The sequence below is a fragment of the Trichoderma camerunense genome, assembly GCF_050948025.1.
Source record: "Trichoderma camerunense strain CBS 138272 chromosome Unknown V8C40scaffold_4, whole genome shotgun sequence".
NCBI lineage: Eukaryota > Fungi > Ascomycota > Sordariomycetes > Hypocreales > Hypocreaceae > Trichoderma > Trichoderma camerunense.
This window is the reverse complement of record NW_028145366.1, coordinates 1,626,800-1,643,391: the sequence shown is the minus strand read 5'-3', so window position 1 is coordinate 1,643,391 and position 16,592 is coordinate 1,626,800. Positions and strand designations below refer to the sequence as shown.

The following is a 16,592-nucleotide window of genomic DNA, read 5'->3' as shown; positions in this document are numbered from 1 at the left end:
AAGGTATAGCAGTCAAGATAGCCATCAGGTACGTAATCGTATCTCATATTGGCATTTGCTGAGCTCCATGAACCCCACCCTCACAGTATTCAGGTCACAATTGATACATGTGTACAATTTGTGAAGCAGGAAGGCTGATGGCATGTCGGGTCGTCGGGAAAGGCACCATCACGGAACCTCGTGGGTTGCCCAATCTCCACGTCCACTCTAACCGGGGTACCGATCATGGACGCAGTTGAGCATTCAAGGATTTTGACAACAAGTTTGTTTAGAACCCTTTCCCTCCATTGAGTAAGCCAGCAGCTCCCTCACGTGTAAGAGGGATGAATTAAAGATCAAGATAACTCCGGCGAATTTTCAGGATATTTTTAGCTCAACTTTGAATCACAACAACGAGCGGTAGCTGCATCTCAAGCATGCCGTGCTTCGGCCGTTTGTTCATCGCCACTGTCCGTGTGCTGGCAAAAAGAGGGTACTGGCAATGAAATTACAGGCCCTGTATTAGTCAAACATGACTTGTGAAACAGAGTTTATCATAAGCCGTTGATAACATCAGTACAGCAGGATTGTCCCCTCTCTGTGTACCAAGAGACGGCTGGACTGGACGGGTGGAGCAATCAAGTCCACGGGACGGGGAGACGCGTGTTGGAATGAACAAACAACCACACATCTTCCAGTAATACCAATCACAGTCGATGATCCTCACAAACATTCGCGGCAATTTGCATTCGAGATGGCTGGTACCGATGGAGGAGTCCAGCAGAGGGGGAAACCCCCGAAATACAGAACCTCATGCGACAACTGCCAAACGGCAAAAGTGAAATGTGGCCATGAAAAGCCGTCTTGTCGTCGATGTTCTGTGCACAGAGTGGACTGTGTATACAGCCTGTCGCGTCGAATGGGCCGTCCGAGAGCGAAGAAAGTTGTCGCGGATGAGCCCAATCGTAGGCTCCCAACTAGCACAGAGCCCAACGACACAGAGATCCCAAAGCCTGCCACTCCGGAAATTGAGATTGAAGATGCCGAGCCTGCAACACACTTAGCTGAGCCTTCCGCTGTGGAGGCTGAGCCGAGTGATCCTCCAGCATCTGTGCCTGAGCAAATATCCGACGCTTGGGTGCCTTTGCTAGGTGACCTGGGGCAACTTAACGAAACAGAAGCCATCAACAAGCTCAATCAGACGCCGCAACCGGAAAATGATTCGATAGAGTTTCTATCAACAGAGTCTCCGATGGAGCTTGTTGAAATAACTGCATTTGATGGAATGCCTTCATTTTTGGACGATATGTCGAGCTCTCTTCAGCCCCAAGCCTCTGCGTCAGATATCCCCGTCGAACTTTTTGATCCCCATGACATGCTATTGTTTGCCTTGCCGGCCATGGAAACAAGAACAGATGTAAATGATTCGCTATCGATGCAGCAACCCGAGTCGTCCTTAGTACGAGAGCCATGCATGTGCCAGCACTCAGTCACATCATCGGGGAACTATCCCATGTTGGTTCCCCGCAGCAAGGATCAACCAACTGAGCTGCTACACTATTCATCGACCTCATTCCAAGATGCGAGTTATTCTCCTCGAGACGAGAGCTCAGAATCATCATCAAATACCTCGCAGCCCAGCGAGTCGTCATCGAGTCTTCATGACAGTCGTGAAAGCAGCTATGAATTGTCCTGGCGCACAACGCAAGTCACATTGGTCCAAATTCAATGCGACTGCATGGAAACCATTTCAAAACGCATTGCAAGTCTAAAGCTAGAGCAACAGAGCTCAAGCTTCATGCCAATAGATTGTGTTTTAATGCTGGAGAAGGAGGTGGAAGAATCGCTTGCTCATCTCCACAAATGTAAAAACTGCCGACTTGACAGTATCTTGCATTTATTGGCGTTGATTAGTGTCCGCATGATGCTCGATATTCTGCAAAAGACTGCCCGCAGCGAGTTTGTGTCGAGACCCAAGTCAGTGCCAGACAGCTCAAATGACGACATTGCCCTTTGCATAGGTAACTTTAAGGTTCCCTCACGAGTACGGTTTAGGTTTCTTCGGAATGCGTTGCAAGCTCGATTTCATAGATTGGTGGCATTAATCGAAGAGCGAGAAAGATTGGTGACTGGAAAGAAGCAAGATGGTTTCTCAAAGTCGGCATCTTCGCTACTGGGCGATATATCACGAGGCTTGCGAACTATCATGGGGTGGATTGAGCTTTGGAATGCGAGACAGGCTTAGATACTCTGTCAATCATCATTAAGTAAACTACAATTATGAAACACGTTTTCGTGATGACGTGATATTGGGGCATTTTGAGATCATTTTCGTGTACCTACTACATACACGCACTCTTCGATGAATTGGGATTTTGTGGCTTTTGCGTGAATAGTAACAGTTGTTGTCCTGAGCGTCTTTAACTACAGCTACGCTTTGATCCTCATCAACGCTGATTAAAGTGAAAAAAATAAGCTTTATTGACGTTTCTCATCACGATTTCAACAGCATCATGACATCTATTCTCAAAATTTCTTACGATTTGGTGGGTGGTTTCAACCATGAGCGACAATTCCAGGGTAGCGGGCGGCGGGTTACGTGCGACATGAATGGGGTGGCCAAATGAGCATCTGCTCAAGCTGCGCTGTTTGACGCGCATTTTCGGTGACCGAATACTCAAATATGGCTGGCTACCTGCATGTTTTGCTTCTTTAAAAAAAAAATCCAGATGTACTACTAGATCATTCCCCCAGTGCCTTTCATGGAGGCCTTCACAATGTGGCAGAACGATCTATTGAGCATGGAAACGACTATTTTGCGGTACATTCTACAACGCGCCGTAGAAAGCCCAGTGGCTACTACGGCCGTTGCCTTTGCTTCTTCAATTCTGCTGATATTTTTCTTTGACTGGCTCAATTACCAAAATCAGCGAAAGCGACTTGGGAATATCCCCGTTGTAGGCGACGCGCCATATCTCTGGAAACGGCTTCGTTGGACCGAAAATGAGTCAAACTTGAATGGTGTTCTCCAACGCGGTTATGATACGGTAAGATGTCATCAAACAACCGCATGGAATTGATGTGAATGCAGCTGATTATGAGTAGTTCAGCAAAAAGCTGAAACCGTGGGCGTATTGGGGCCAACATGACGATTTCATCCTTGTGCTTCCTCCGGGAGCATGCGATGAGGTGAAAAACGCGGATATAAGTCAGATGAGCTTCTTACAGGCTGTCGAAGATGTAAGCTATTTTCCACTGTAAAAATCTGAAGAAGATTGGCACGATTGACGATTGCAGAGTTATCACTTTAAACTACACACCAATATTCTTGGCCGTGCACACGTCGACGCCGTCCGGCAATCAGTAAACAAAAACATGAGTGCGTGTGCCTGATGATAAAAAAGCAATACAGTTGGCTTATGATAATAGATTCACTGCATAATTCGGTTGTTTTGCAAAGCGATGAATCGATCCCGAAAGTTTTTGACTCTCTCGCCAAAAGTATACTACTAATGTTCTCTGGAAGAAGGAAGAGAATCATCTTGCTAACAAAGCTATAGGCCAGGAACCGTTCGCAGGATTTCTCGAAATGTGGCATCTGGTGCATATGGTTGCGGCATCGTTCCTTATTGGGCCCCGTTTCGCGAGCAATCCAGAGTACATGAGCTACATTGAAGATTACTGTCTGAATGTGCCAGGTTTTGTTCACCAGTACTTTTGGGTTCCCGCTCCGCTTCGGAAGATGTTTTGGTATTTATCGCCTGCTGGGTTCAGGGTCCGGAAGGTGCTTAAAAGATTGAAGTTTTTCATCGTTCCTGAGATCCAGCGAACGATTCAGATTTGGCGTACGATTGGGCGATCGGATGCCGAATACACGTTGCTCGGAGCGATGCTCGATCTGAAAGAAGACAGAGGCATGATCAAGCGCGATGCTACGGCTATGAGCGAAGAGGAAGAAGAGCGACAGATTGACATATTCTCTGATGAAGTGATTTTTACGGCCTTTGACAGCGCGGGTCCGGTTGTATGCCTCGTCACGCAGCTCCTCTATGAGTCTATTCGCGATGAAAAGCTCACAGAAGCTTTGCGGGCCGAGATTTCCACGGCACTTGCTGATAACAACGGTGAATGGTCTGTGCAGATGATGAGCTCTCTTCCTCGCTTGGAAAGCTTCACGCGGGAAACTCTCCGTGTTAATGGTCCAACGCTTTGTGAGTTTCCGCATAATCCACCAAAAAATCCCTTAAGGTACTCGGAGATTTTGGACATGGTCCCAACTAACAATCTTTCAGTCAGTGTCACACGTTCGGTGCTGAAACCGTTTCAGCTAAAGTCTGGCCTTGCTCTACGACCTGGAAACATCATCACATCGCCGTCCTGGATGATCCACAGAGACGAAGACAACTATCCGAAGGCACATGAGTTTGATCCATATCGATTTTATGACGAGACGACCAACAGTGCCACTACAAAGGCTACGACTGCAAGTAATACTTTTCTAGCCTACGGATACGGCTCACAAATGTGTCCTGGCCGCTATCTTGGCGTTCGAATGACTCAGATCATTTTTGCCAAGCTGCTGATGCGATATGATGCTCTATTTGAAGGTGACAAAAGAGCGAAGCCGGATAACATTGTGATGCCAGGCCAGGTACTCCCATCATACTATGCTAAAATTGTGCTCAAGTTGAGGAACGAGGCAAAGACGCACGAGTAAGCATTGCCATGGACGTATTACTAGCTACATAGTGGCCAAGCAGACTCTCGGCTTTGTATCTGCGCCATTGTCACTGTATGTATCACCTTGAACCGTCTGTTCATATTTACGCTATGACTGCCAAGAGGCCACCATGATGGACTTCAGCTCAGCACGGGGCACATTGAGGAACGGGAGAGAAATGACATCAATTGCGCATTGTTGGTAGCCGTCGGAAACTAATGTAGCTCCATGTTCATTGTTCGGATCAGCCAATCGGTAACTTTTAGCTTTGGCCAGGGGTCAGGATCAGCCACTTTTGCTTTTGCCGCTGCTGGAAACATCATGTCTTGGATATCAATTAGCTTCCATGACTACGCGTATCGCTTTATTTCAGCTGAATGGTATTGAGGTGAATGGTTAGCCAGTGGAAGCAGATATTCAGATTGTTAGATGAGCAGTAGTTTATAGCAGCTATAGTAGAAAATGCCAAAAGCTACTCTCTTCGTTATAGCCATCTCGACGTAACAACAGTGCCTCAACTCACAATTACACCTTGGTCGTACAGCTTGTTGGATTGAGTAAGAACCCGTATTACTACAGAGTCTAACATGTGCTCGTGCTCCTATCCCTAGAACCTTGATAGGACCAACAGGTAGGACACGCCTAGTAATAATAATAACTCCCTGGAAACACGAGTAAAATTACCCAAACGTTTCCAGAGCTGGTCAAAGCCATGCCACATGTGTTGCGCTTGGTACGAAAACACGAGTAGCACATGCCATCTTGTCTCGCTTCCTCTTTTCCACTTCGACATATGCTCTGTAGCCTGTAGTACCTGTAATCTCCTGTCAGTATCGCGCCTTGATACTCTCCTGTGCCGCGTTCTTTCGCCTTGGAGGTGACGGCCGTTTGCACAGCTGCCAAACAGCTGCCATTACCAGGTACCTTTTAGCACAAGTGACACAACTCAAAGTACTGCCAACTGGCTCAGTGCAGGAACATTTTAGAGATCAGTGCTAATAGGTACAAACGGAAAAGTACCCGAGCATAAGTGTTTGAAAGGACCCGCCGAATTCTTCCCTCTTCTCCCAAACAAAAACATCGACGCTCCTACGTACCTATTTTTCCTTCTCGTCACCTGCTCGCATCTCCAAACTCTCGCCACCTTAACCGAGCATCTTCTGTTTACGCATTTCCCTCAGAAAAAAGACACTCGTTTCTCTCGATCCTCGCAAGACATTTCCATCGCAAATCTCCTTTCTCGACCATCACGATGAAGGAGGAAGACGAGGCCGCGGGAGGCCCCGAAGCAACTCCTAGCGGCAACGAACTTGAAGCTTCCAATAAGGTCGAACTTGAGGCGGAAGCAATCGATGAGCAGCCCAAGGCTGGCTTTGGAACGCTGATGGTATGAGAAACTCTCCATAGAGGTCGATATCTGCTGACGAGCAGCCAGAGGGTGTTTGCCTTTGGCCAACCCAAAGACAGGGTGATCCAGATCGTTTGCGCCTTGGCCGCAATTTGCAGTGGCGCCGGTATGTCAAGCACTGGTCGTGAGATACAACGCCGTTTATGCTTACAATCATTGCAGCAATGCCCTTGATGGCGCTCGTTCTTGGTCGCCTGACTGCCAACTTTACGGACAAAGACGAACAGGCCTCGGCGGATTTCATGAAACATGTGCGAACAAATGCGTATGTGCTATCTACACTACCGCTAGTATCCTTCTAACAGTGTCAGTCTTTGGTTTCTCTACTTGTTCATTGCCAAGTTTACGGTACGTGATAATTTTCATGTCCTTTGAGTTGAAGTTTTGTGAGCCTAACCCGATTTTCTAGCTGGTGTACATATGGAGTTTTGGCTTTGGCTATTCTGCCAATCGAATGGTGCAAGCTTTACGACTCAAGGTACTGTATAGCTCTATGCATGAGTTGCTCCACGGCGTACCCTCTAATGCTCTATTGCCAGTGTCTGAACCGTATCCTACATCGCAGTGTCACAGCCCACGATGCTCAAACGCCGGGAGCTCTGTCGAATGCAATCACAATCCACTGCAATTCCATTCAATCAGCACTGTCCGATCGAATCGGAATTATGATACAAGCTTTTGCCATGCTCTTGGCCTCTTTTGCCGTTGCCTTTTCGCAATCTTGGCACCTCACATTGGTCATGCTGGGTCTCGTGTTCCTCACACTCGGCTTGATCGGGTTCATTGTGGGCAGTGACCAAAAAATAGAAGCTGGGCTTCTCAAGAGATATGCTGATTGCAGTGCCATTGCCGAAGATGCTCTTGGAAGCATCAAGACTGTAATAGCTTTTGGAGCTGCTCCCAAGTTCTTGGCCAAGTACGAGGCGATCTTGGACCAAGCCCAGGCAGATGGTAAAAAGAGAGGTCCTTTTGTCGGCTTGATGTTTGCCTGCCAATACTTCTTCATGTTCACAGGCTGGGCTATTGGCTTCTATCTTGGAGCGTATTTATACAAACATGGAAAAATTACGGATCCTGGAAGAATTCTTTCGTATGTCTGCTCCCCAGCTCGGCTCTATTCTTCCTTCTAACTGTCACACAGCGTTTTTTTCGCCATGTTGATTGGCTTGGGAGCCATTATGGCTTTGGGTCCCAACATGCCCTCCTTCGTCACGGCTGTCGCTGCCTCTGGCGATGTTTTCAAGATCCTAGATGACGCAGACCAAACGGATAGTACTGTCGATTCCATTGCTTCGAGGCTCGACACATGTAACGGCCATGTGGAATTGCGCAATGTCTCGTTCTCTTATCAATCGCGGCCAGGCCAAAAAGCCCTCACGGATGTTGACATCGAATTCACCAGAGGTACATCAACAGCCGTGGTTGGACCGTCAGGTGCAGGAAAAAGCACGCTCATCTCTCTTTTGGAGAGATGGTACCAGCCTACATCAGGAGTCCTCTCGTTGGATGGTTACGACATCACCGCGGTTGACTCCAAATGGCTAAGGAGCCAGATCGCCCTTGTCCAGCAACAGCCACAGCTATTTAATGCATCGATATTCGAAAACATTACATACGGCCTCATTGGAACCGAACAGGAACATGTTTCCATCGAAGAAAAGATGAGGCTGGTGGAAGAAGCATGCCAAAAAGCTCGAGCGCTCGAATTCATCCACAAGTTACCAAATGTGAGCTCAAGTGTCTAATCTGCCCATAAGAAAAGCTGACCTCTAACGCGATTATTGTCAGTCATTTGATACTATTGTTGGTGATCAAGGTGGTCTCATATCTGGCGGAGAGAAGCAACGCATTGCCATTGCGCGTGCTTTGATTGGACGACGACCCATTCTCCTGATGGACGAGGCAACAAGTGCCCTTGACAATGAGAATTCCAAAGTCATCGAGACCCTGATGACAGCCTCTGAGGACAGAACAACCATATTCATCTCGCACAAGATTTCATCTGCCATGAAAGCCGACAAGATCATTGTCATCGACAAAGGCCAGGTCGTAGAGCAAGGTACTCACGAAGAGCTCATGGCCAGTGGTGGGCTGTACAAACGGCTGCATGATGCACAGCTGCAGGACGAGTCCGAACCTACAGAATTCTCGCCTGTTGAAAGTTCTTTAATCGAGCTGAATCCTTTGGTCAAAGGGCCGTCTGTTGTGCCAGACTCTTCTCCAAATCAGATTGCGGAGATTCCAGACATCACCAAACGCTCACTCTTCTCTAACCTATGTATCATTGCGAAAGAGCAGAAGCGCTACTGGCCCGTCCTCCTCATTGGCGTCTTTGCTGCTATTATCACGGCACAGATTTTCCCAGTCCAGGCCATTCTTCTCGGTAGAGTCCTGGATACCTTTCAAAATAACACCAGGCAGTCACAGCAATTGTCCTCAGATGCTAATTTTTGGTCACTCATGTTCTTTGTTGTCGGCCTTGGCGCTCTCATCTCCTACGCCGTTTTGGGATTCTTCATGACTTTGTTGGGTATTCGCCTCACCAAGTTTTACCGCCTCGACTACTTCCGTGCCATCCTCAGCCAGCGCATTGAGTTCTTTGACCGCGTAACAGCTGGTGCTCTAGTTTCGAGGCTCTCGACTGATCCCGCGAATCTTCACGAGCTGATTTCTGTCAATTTCGGTCTTCTCATTTCCATCTTCGTGAGTATCATTAGCGGTAGCATCATTGCACTAGTCTTCTCATGGAGACTTGCTCTCGTTGCCATCTTTGGCGCCATGCCCGTCGTCTTCGCTGCCGGTTTCATACGCATGACACTCGACTCATCTCTCGCAGAAGCAACGGCCAAGATTTTTGAGGAAAGCGCTCGATTTGCATCAGACTCACTATCGTCTATTCGCACAGTCAAGGCATTCACAATGGAAGCTATTGTGCAAAAGTCGTATGAACAACACCTAGCTCAAACAATGAGAAAGCTGTCTCGGAAAACAGCTGCCATCACCCTATTCTTTGCCTTCTCAGAGAGTGCTGAGTTGCTTGCAGCTGCACTGGGTTTCTGGTACGGAGGTAAACTGATGAAAGAGGGGAAAACGTCGACGGAAGAATTCTTTACCGTTTTCATCGCCGTCATTGTCGGTGGACAAGCTGCAGGTGCTCTTTTTGGATTCTCTTCCAGTAGGTCGTTTTCTATTCATCCAAGATGCTAGTACTGACAAGATATTAGACATAAGCAAAGCCAGCATAGCTTCCAACAATATCCTCGGCATTCGACGACAAACTCATGCGCCGGAAGAGCAAGCACCTTTACTTGATGTCGAAGGCGAAAAGGATGCAAACGTCATTGTTGACTTCCGGAACGTCTCATTTGCTTACCCAGCCCGGCCTGAAGTTACTGTATTGAAGAATGTTTCGCTGCAGATTTCGCAGGGGCAGACCGTGGCAGTCGTCGGTAGCTCTGGATCTGGAAAATCGACCCTGCTGGCTCTGTTGGAGCGATTTTATGACGCCAGAGCCGGGTCTATAAATGTGTTTGGGAAGCCTATCTCATCCGAGGAGGCAGACGTGTACCGAAGGCGTTTGGCGCTTGTGCCTCAAGAGCCTACCTTGTATCGAGGTCAGTACAATACACAGTGCTACATATGTACAGAACTTCCGGCTAACCAATTTATTGACAGGATCTATCCGCAACAACATTACGCTTGGAGTGGACGAAGACAAAGTTAAGGAAGAAGACATCACCAGCGCGTGCGACGCTGCTAATTTGACCGAGCTGATCGCTTCGCTTCCGGACGGTTTCAATAGTGATTGCGGGGCGAAGGGTATAGCTCTGTCCGGAGGCCAGAAGCAACGCATTGCGATTGCGCGTGCGCTTATCCGAAACCCGGAGATATTGCTGTTGGATGAGCCTACCAGCGCACTGGACGCGGAATCTGAAAAGGTGAGCAAGCTGATCATCTGGGCATGAAAATATGCACTATTGAGAAGGCATGGCTAACGAAGAACAGCTTGTCCAAGAAACCCTCCAAAGTATTCAAGGTGGCAGAACAATGATTCTAGTCACTCACGTAAGTCGATTTGATTTCTAGCTGCAAAAACGGACAAAATTGCTGACTCGCTGCGCTCTCTTTTAGCGACTGAATACTGTCAAAACCGCAGACGTGATCATTGTTATGGCTGCGGGCCATATCGTGGAGCAGGGCACGCATAACGAGCTCATGGCCCAACACGGCCACTACTTCAAGCTATATCAATCTGCTCGTGGAGAAGAAGTTTAAGAATGGAAGTTTATGTGATGATTAATAATGCGCTGCGATAGTTGCAGATGCGAGAAATCTCGGTCCTTTTGTTTCTCTTTTTCTGTCACTGGGCCATACCATAATAGATGCATGCCACTTGGGCTGGGAGTGTATCCAGACAGTGGCCATACAGAAGCCATGTTATTAATACTTGATTAGTACTTTAATTCAGCCAATAACTTTGGTGTTCATTACGATGTTTCTTAAGCTGACTGGAATATTACCTACGGTGCCTTACCTTGACTGCCCGCTCATTGATGTGGATGGAATGGCAAAAGACAATCTCTAAAGGCTACAGGTCAGTACACAAAGAGAGTTAGAGAATACGAATTGACTCATGTATGCATTTGAACGAAGATCAAGCTATTTTTTCTGGTACCTTTAAGTAAAATTATTCATAGATACCTACTTGCAGGCCACATGGACATTATATAGATACAGTAAAGAATGGCCTCAAATCAATGGCCGCAGCCCAGGCGTGCCGCAAAGGCGTTATCGTTTTGACGACCCAACCAGCCTGTCTAGCGAGTTTGATCCATTCGCTCTCTGTGCGCTCCAGTCCATTGGCTGTAGACATCATGGTGAGATCCCCAAATCGCCAGACGCGCGAACTCCGACCCTCTGCAAGCACCGACTCGATGACAACTATTCTCGAGCGATGAGAGATTTTGATGGCCCGGCGGACATTGGACAAGATTTTCACGACATCCGCGTCTGTCCAATTGTGAAGACACCATTTCATCGTGTAGACTTCATAGGAGGGGATTTTGGTCAGAAAGTCTCCGGCATGCAGCTCAGTCATGCGATCCGCAACGTCTGCAAAGACGCCATCAGGACTGCTGTACTTCGGTTTCACCATTTCAACAATGGGTTCAATTTCAAGAAGAGCGCCTTTCATGGGGGGATTATCCCGCAGCAGAGCGGTGATGAAGTCGCCTCCGCCGCCACCAATATCGCAGACGACGGCATCGCCTAATTCCTTCCAGTTGTAATCAGCTAGCATGCCAGGCGCTTGCGCAACAGCACCTGCGCCAAGGGCTTTGTGGAATTTCTCTTGGAGACCCTTTTCAGCGAAGTAGGTGAATATGTTTTTGTCGGTTGCGTATGTGATTTGGGCGGCGCTGCGGGTTTCTCCTTCTTTGATGGCTTCGGGGATGCCTTTGGCGGCGTCGTAGAATTCATCGCCGTAGAGGCTTACCCAGCGATGCCATTGGGTCCAATGGTCTTTTTGGAGAAGAGTGGAAGTGGCGTTGTTGGAGTATGTGTCCGAGGTAGGCTCATAGTCGAATATGCCGTTGTTGTGAAGGACGCGCATGACTTGCTTGAGACGGAGAGGTTGGAGATTGCTTTGTTGAGCTAGGACTGAAGTTTTGAGAGGGCCGGAAGACAAGAGGTCAGGAATATTATGAGATACGACGGAGAAGAGCGCTTTGGTGTCTAGATAGGCTGTTTTAGATTGAACGTATTAGAGCCTTTGTACTGATATGGTGGTGAGATGACTTTACTCCGGCGTACCAAGATAGGTCTCTGCGAGCCTGATGGCTGGGGGCTGGAGGAGCTGCACAATTTGATCGGCCATATTGACCGTCTGAGAGAAGAGCTCCCACAGCTTCTTGTTATTAGCTGGGAGAGATTCGGTCGTCTGGAGAGTCTTGACACGCTCATCATTGAGTGGGCCTTGGAGATTTGTAGTGGCATCTTCGAGGACGCGGTTGAACTGTGTTAAGAAATCTTCAAGTGTAGACATTGTATCTTGTCTCCTTTTCAAAACGTTTACACTTTCTGTATAATGATATTGATAGTCTTTGTGGTTTTACGTTGGGATAGCTAGCACATTAGGCGATTGTATAAGGCGTGTGTATTTATACCCGGGCTTTGACCACATAACCGGCTTCCGACCAGTAGTCGAACACATCTATTCTCATAGATCCATAGACTGGGCATCTATACATACATGTGGTAATAGAACCCGAAGGCTGAAAAAAAGAAAGAGAGCCCCCTTGCAGCCTCGCATTGCTCTCATTGGATCCGCGTTTCAGCTTCTCACAGGGATATGCGCATCAGACCAATCACCTAGCAACACGCACACATTTTTAATTCTTGCGGCAGCCAGACAATTCATTGCTTTTGCGCCTCTGACCAGGTCTGCTCAATGATGGCTGCGTGCTTCTCGCTTCTCGCTTCGAATCTAGCAGGGAACTTGACCGGTGTTAGCAAGAATCCCGGCTGCGCTGCGGTGGAAGGCTCAATGGGATTGCCGTTCTGGTTGGTGGATTTGCGGATGTCAAAGGCCCAGAATAGACGGGCAATGTTGATGAAGAGGGAGTTGTGGGCGATGTGGACGCCGGGACAATTGCGACGGCCGGCACCAAAGGTGAAGTGGTCTCGCTGGTTGGCATCAGCTTGGGACATGGATTCTGCCTCTGTTAGAGAGTCGTCGAGGTAGCGTGTTGGGTCGAAGCGCTGGGGGTCTTTCCAACGAGTTTCGTCCATGTGGATGGCCCTATAAATGTCGTAATGTCAGTTGACGGACTTGAAATGACTTCAACGAGGCCCAGATGCAATACTCACCACCAATTAAGAACAATTACGGCTCCCTTGGGAATGAAATGGCCTTTGTACCAGTCATCCTGAGTAGTCGAATGGCATGTCCCAATTTTGGTAGAGGCGCGCCATCTGAGCGTTTCCTTTGCAATGCCACGAATGTACGGCAAATTCGGCTCGTCGTTAAAATCAGGCATGCGATCACTTCCCACTACTCGATCAAGCTCTTCATGAGCACCCGCAACGATTTCAGGATAAAGTAGACAAGCCAATATGACGTTGTTGAGAGCTGTTGTCGTTGCATCGCTTCCGGCTTCGATCAACGCTCCCGCAGCAAATGCCGCGGTGACGTCGGAGATGAGACTCTTTTCCAACTTTTCGCGCGCAAAGTCTTTCAAGAAACAATCCGGAGCTGTGCCAATTTTGACCTTGTCCATGAGTGTGTGATACATGCGGAGGTAGATTTGCGAGTCTTCCTTGTACCATTGTCTAGCGACTGTCTTCCAGTTTTGCAAGAGAAACTCTGGGACGATGTCCACGAGCATGGGCAGCGTGTCAATCATCCAGCCGCCAGGCGCTGTGGCGAGTGAGAAGTGACGGACAATTTTGAGAATGTCCTGATATAGAGGGTCGCTAAGACTAGGCACGGGCTGTCCATAGGTGATGGTCATGATGGTGCTGGTCGAGTATCTACGGTTGATATCGCTGAACTCTGTGTCATCTTTTGCATGCAATATCTCCCACACGGCTTGCTTCGATTCAAAGTCTTGTACGGGCTTGTACGTCGAAGTTGTCTCCAAGTTGAGCGCCGAGTGGAGGATGTTTCTGAGAGTGCGCCACTTTTCGCCATAGGGAAGAAAGTTGAGACGTTCCTCATTGGAGACCATGTTGATCATGGGGCTGGCCGCTCGAGAGGAGTATATAGCCCCTCGTTTGTCCATGAGATCCTTGACGGCAGTGGGCGATGAAAGCCATATGAAGTGCTGCAAACCTACTTTGGTGTAAAACACATCGCCGTATTCGTCGGCCCACTGCTTCGCCAAGGTCATCATCTTGTCGGTATCTGCCATGTCAAGCATGTTGCCGATGATAGGGAGCCCTTTGGGACCTGGCGGAAGGCTTTTCATTCGCGGATCGCGCGCCCATAATTTGTACGCGAGCCATATCTACTTGTTAATCTACCTTAGCCATGCACACAACAAGATTTGTTCAAGAATGTGGTGTTTACCAACCAATGGAGATATAACTGCTATCCTTATCACCAAAGATGTTTCCATAGCGCCTTTATGTTCTTGAAATTTTACTGTGATAAACTTCAAATGCTCTCTGCTTCAACTTACGTTAAACGACGAAGTCCTGACAGGCTCTTCTTAATCTCGTTCATAAGCACATATTCGGCATCTATAGCGAGACACGGCTACCGGCTAATCGAGACGGAAACCGAAGTATTTACAGCTGCATTAAGTTTTACATATTAATATCACTTAGAGGCATGGTGATATCTCGGATTGTTTCAATGCCTACCCGCCAATTCGATTCGAAGACATGTGATAGAAGAGAAGCAACCTTGCCTTATTCACGCCAAGGCTGTGCGGTTCCCTTGCGACGTGAATCGTTTATTTTAATCTCTTGTATATCACTTTCCATATTTTCTATGGGTATCGCACACGTGTGCGTTGTTAATACGCTACATGAATGAATTCAGCATCCGACTCGCCGGTGCAGGCGCAGTGACTCGAGGATCTGAGTGACACAAACACATGCACATTCACCCACGCGTTTGGAGGCGATTGGCTGCACAATCACTGTAAATATTAGCCTTGTACAGCTACTTTAATTTATTAATGAATACAGGTAAGTTATTATAATCCCTCTTGCCAATTGGCAGAGTTGTTTGAATCCGCCAAGTTTCCGGAGACTTTTACCTTCCCACCCCACATCACTTCTAATCTATCAAGGTCGGCAGCCGACATGGACTCTCTTGCTTATTGTTTCACCAGTTGATCACAATTCGCTCATCGTGCTTTTGTTTGAACTTTGTATTACTTCACTTCATTACTTCCTTCAATTTGACTGCAGGTGCTGCTCTGCTTGCTCATCTCTCTTATCCAGGTCATGATCTGGAAGCTCTCCCTCGTCCTTATTCTGAGCTTTGGACATCTCAGTCATAGTCAGCAATACCCATTATCTTACGATTTTCAACCCGACAATATGATGTTTCGCACACCTCCCGTCATCTACGATGCCCTCATCGTCGGCGGTGGCCCGGCCGGCCTGTCGACGGCGCTGACTCTGGCTCGCGTTTGCCGAACTTCGATCGTCTTCGACTCTCGCGAGTATCGCAATGAGGGTGCCAAGGAGATGCACACGTTTATTTCTCGTGATGGAATACCTCCACAGTCATTCCGGAATATCTCACGAGGGCAGATCAAAGATAAATACTCGGACCAGGTGTCGTTCATGGAGGGTACCAAGATTGTGTCAGTCTCGAACACCGAGATTCTCCCTGGCTACAAAGGTTTTCGGGCCGTCGACAGCGCAGATAATACATACTTTGGCCGCAAGTTGGTTCTAGCCACAGGTATTGAGGATATTCTGCCCACGGATATTGAGGGATACAAAGAGAACTGGCCTCAGCATATGCGAGTCGTCAACCTTTACCCCAAAAGCTAGCTTGTCCACGTCATGCTAACTTTGGCTGCAGTTACCAGTGCCCTTTCTGTGATGGGTACGAGCAAAAAGATTTTCCCATCGGCTTGCTCACGTTCCCAGATCCGTCGTACGCCCACTTCGCCTTGATGGTCCGGCCATTCAACAAAGACTTTACAATCTACAGCAATGGGCCAGTGCCAACAGATGAGGCCACCCAAATGGCGCTGAAGAAGGTTTTGGCCACCGGTATCAAACTCGACCAGCGCAAGGTCCGTCGTCTCATCAACAACGGCTGGGGCCCCGAAAATGGAATCTCAATTGAATTTGAGACTGGTCCTCGCGTGAAGCTGGGAATGTTGCTGCATCGACCTCCAATGCAACCTCGCGGACGGGACTTGATTGAGCAGTTGGGACTGGAAACTAATCCTAAGGGAGACATAGTGGCTGATTCAATGATGCTGCGTACCAGTGTGCCTGGATGCTTTGCTGCGGGCGATACACAGGAATCGATCAAGCAAGCACTCATGGCAGGGAGCAATGGTCAGTCAAGTAGTACAATCCCATCTACTGGGACCGTTATGCTAACAACGTTGTAGGACTTCGTGTTGGAGCTTCAATTGCATTTCAACTTGCTAGCGAAGAGGGAGATCGAGCACTGGCGATGATTGAAGGAAACGATATCAACATGAGCCTATAGCTTACAGGTAGCTGTTGACGAGTGGAGAAAAGATCGCGACTGGTTAATGGAAGGGGATTACAATGCTCCAGATATTGTTCAGTCTCATAGCATTAGAAGAGCTACACTCAAATGTGTTTTGCGCTCTCAAAGCATAAAATACAGCACACAAAATCTTTACACGTGCAATTCAAAGGCAATCAGGCTACCGGGACCTGTAGTGACGATTGTACTTTTACATGACGACTAATTGACTGTAACCGAAGTCATCCAAGAATAGCGCCCTGGCGGCCAATTCTTCGTCTGATCCTCAGTGC

The 16,592-nt window shown here is 48.0% G+C and overlaps 4 protein-coding genes across 4 annotated transcripts; 3 read left to right on the top strand and 1 right to left on the bottom strand.

The window, feature by feature from the left end:
* Positions 1-733: 733 nt before the first annotated feature.
* Positions 734-4,696, top strand: V8C40DRAFT_273481 (cytochrome P450; the record flags this gene model as incomplete). The annotated part of the gene is made up of 7 exons (XM_083220488.1): positions 734-2,190; positions 2,456-2,529; positions 2,734-3,026; positions 3,085-3,219; positions 3,277-3,358; positions 3,540-4,190; positions 4,272-4,696. The coding sequence occupies 7 exons, from the start codon at positions 734-736 to the stop codon at positions 4,694-4,696; spliced, it is 3,117 nt and encodes a 1,038-aa protein (XP_083076460.1).
* A 1,554-nt stretch (positions 4,697-6,250) lies between these two features.
* On the top strand, positions 6,251-10,382 carry V8C40DRAFT_285528 (ABC transporter ATP-binding protein; the record flags this gene model as incomplete). The annotated part of the gene is made up of 9 exons (XM_083222388.1): positions 6,251-6,397; positions 6,517-6,585; positions 6,647-7,197; positions 7,249-7,834; positions 7,896-9,282; positions 9,332-9,721; positions 9,783-10,045; positions 10,113-10,172; positions 10,239-10,382. The coding sequence occupies 9 exons, from the start codon at positions 6,251-6,253 to the stop codon at positions 10,380-10,382; spliced, it is 3,597 nt and encodes a 1,198-aa protein (XP_083076459.1).
* A 448-nt stretch (positions 10,383-10,830) lies between these two features.
* On the bottom strand, positions 10,831-14,074 carry V8C40DRAFT_273479 (cytochrome P450; the record flags this gene model as incomplete). Its single annotated transcript, XM_083220487.1, has 6 exons — positions 10,831-11,849; positions 11,919-12,120; positions 12,181-12,185; positions 12,272-12,276; positions 12,544-12,906; positions 12,975-14,074. The coding sequence occupies 6 exons, from the start codon at positions 14,072-14,074 to the stop codon at positions 10,831-10,833; spliced, it is 2,694 nt and encodes an 897-aa protein (XP_083076458.1).
* A 1,087-nt stretch (positions 14,075-15,161) lies between these two features.
* On the top strand, positions 15,162-16,296 carry V8C40DRAFT_273478 (uncharacterized protein; the record flags this gene model as incomplete). The annotated part of the gene is made up of 3 exons (XM_083220486.1): positions 15,162-15,593; positions 15,659-16,139; positions 16,196-16,296. 3 exons carry the CDS (start codon positions 15,162-15,164, stop codon positions 16,294-16,296), a joined length of 1,014 nt encoding a protein of 337 aa, XP_083076457.1.
* Between the last annotated feature and the right edge of the window lie 296 nt (positions 16,297-16,592).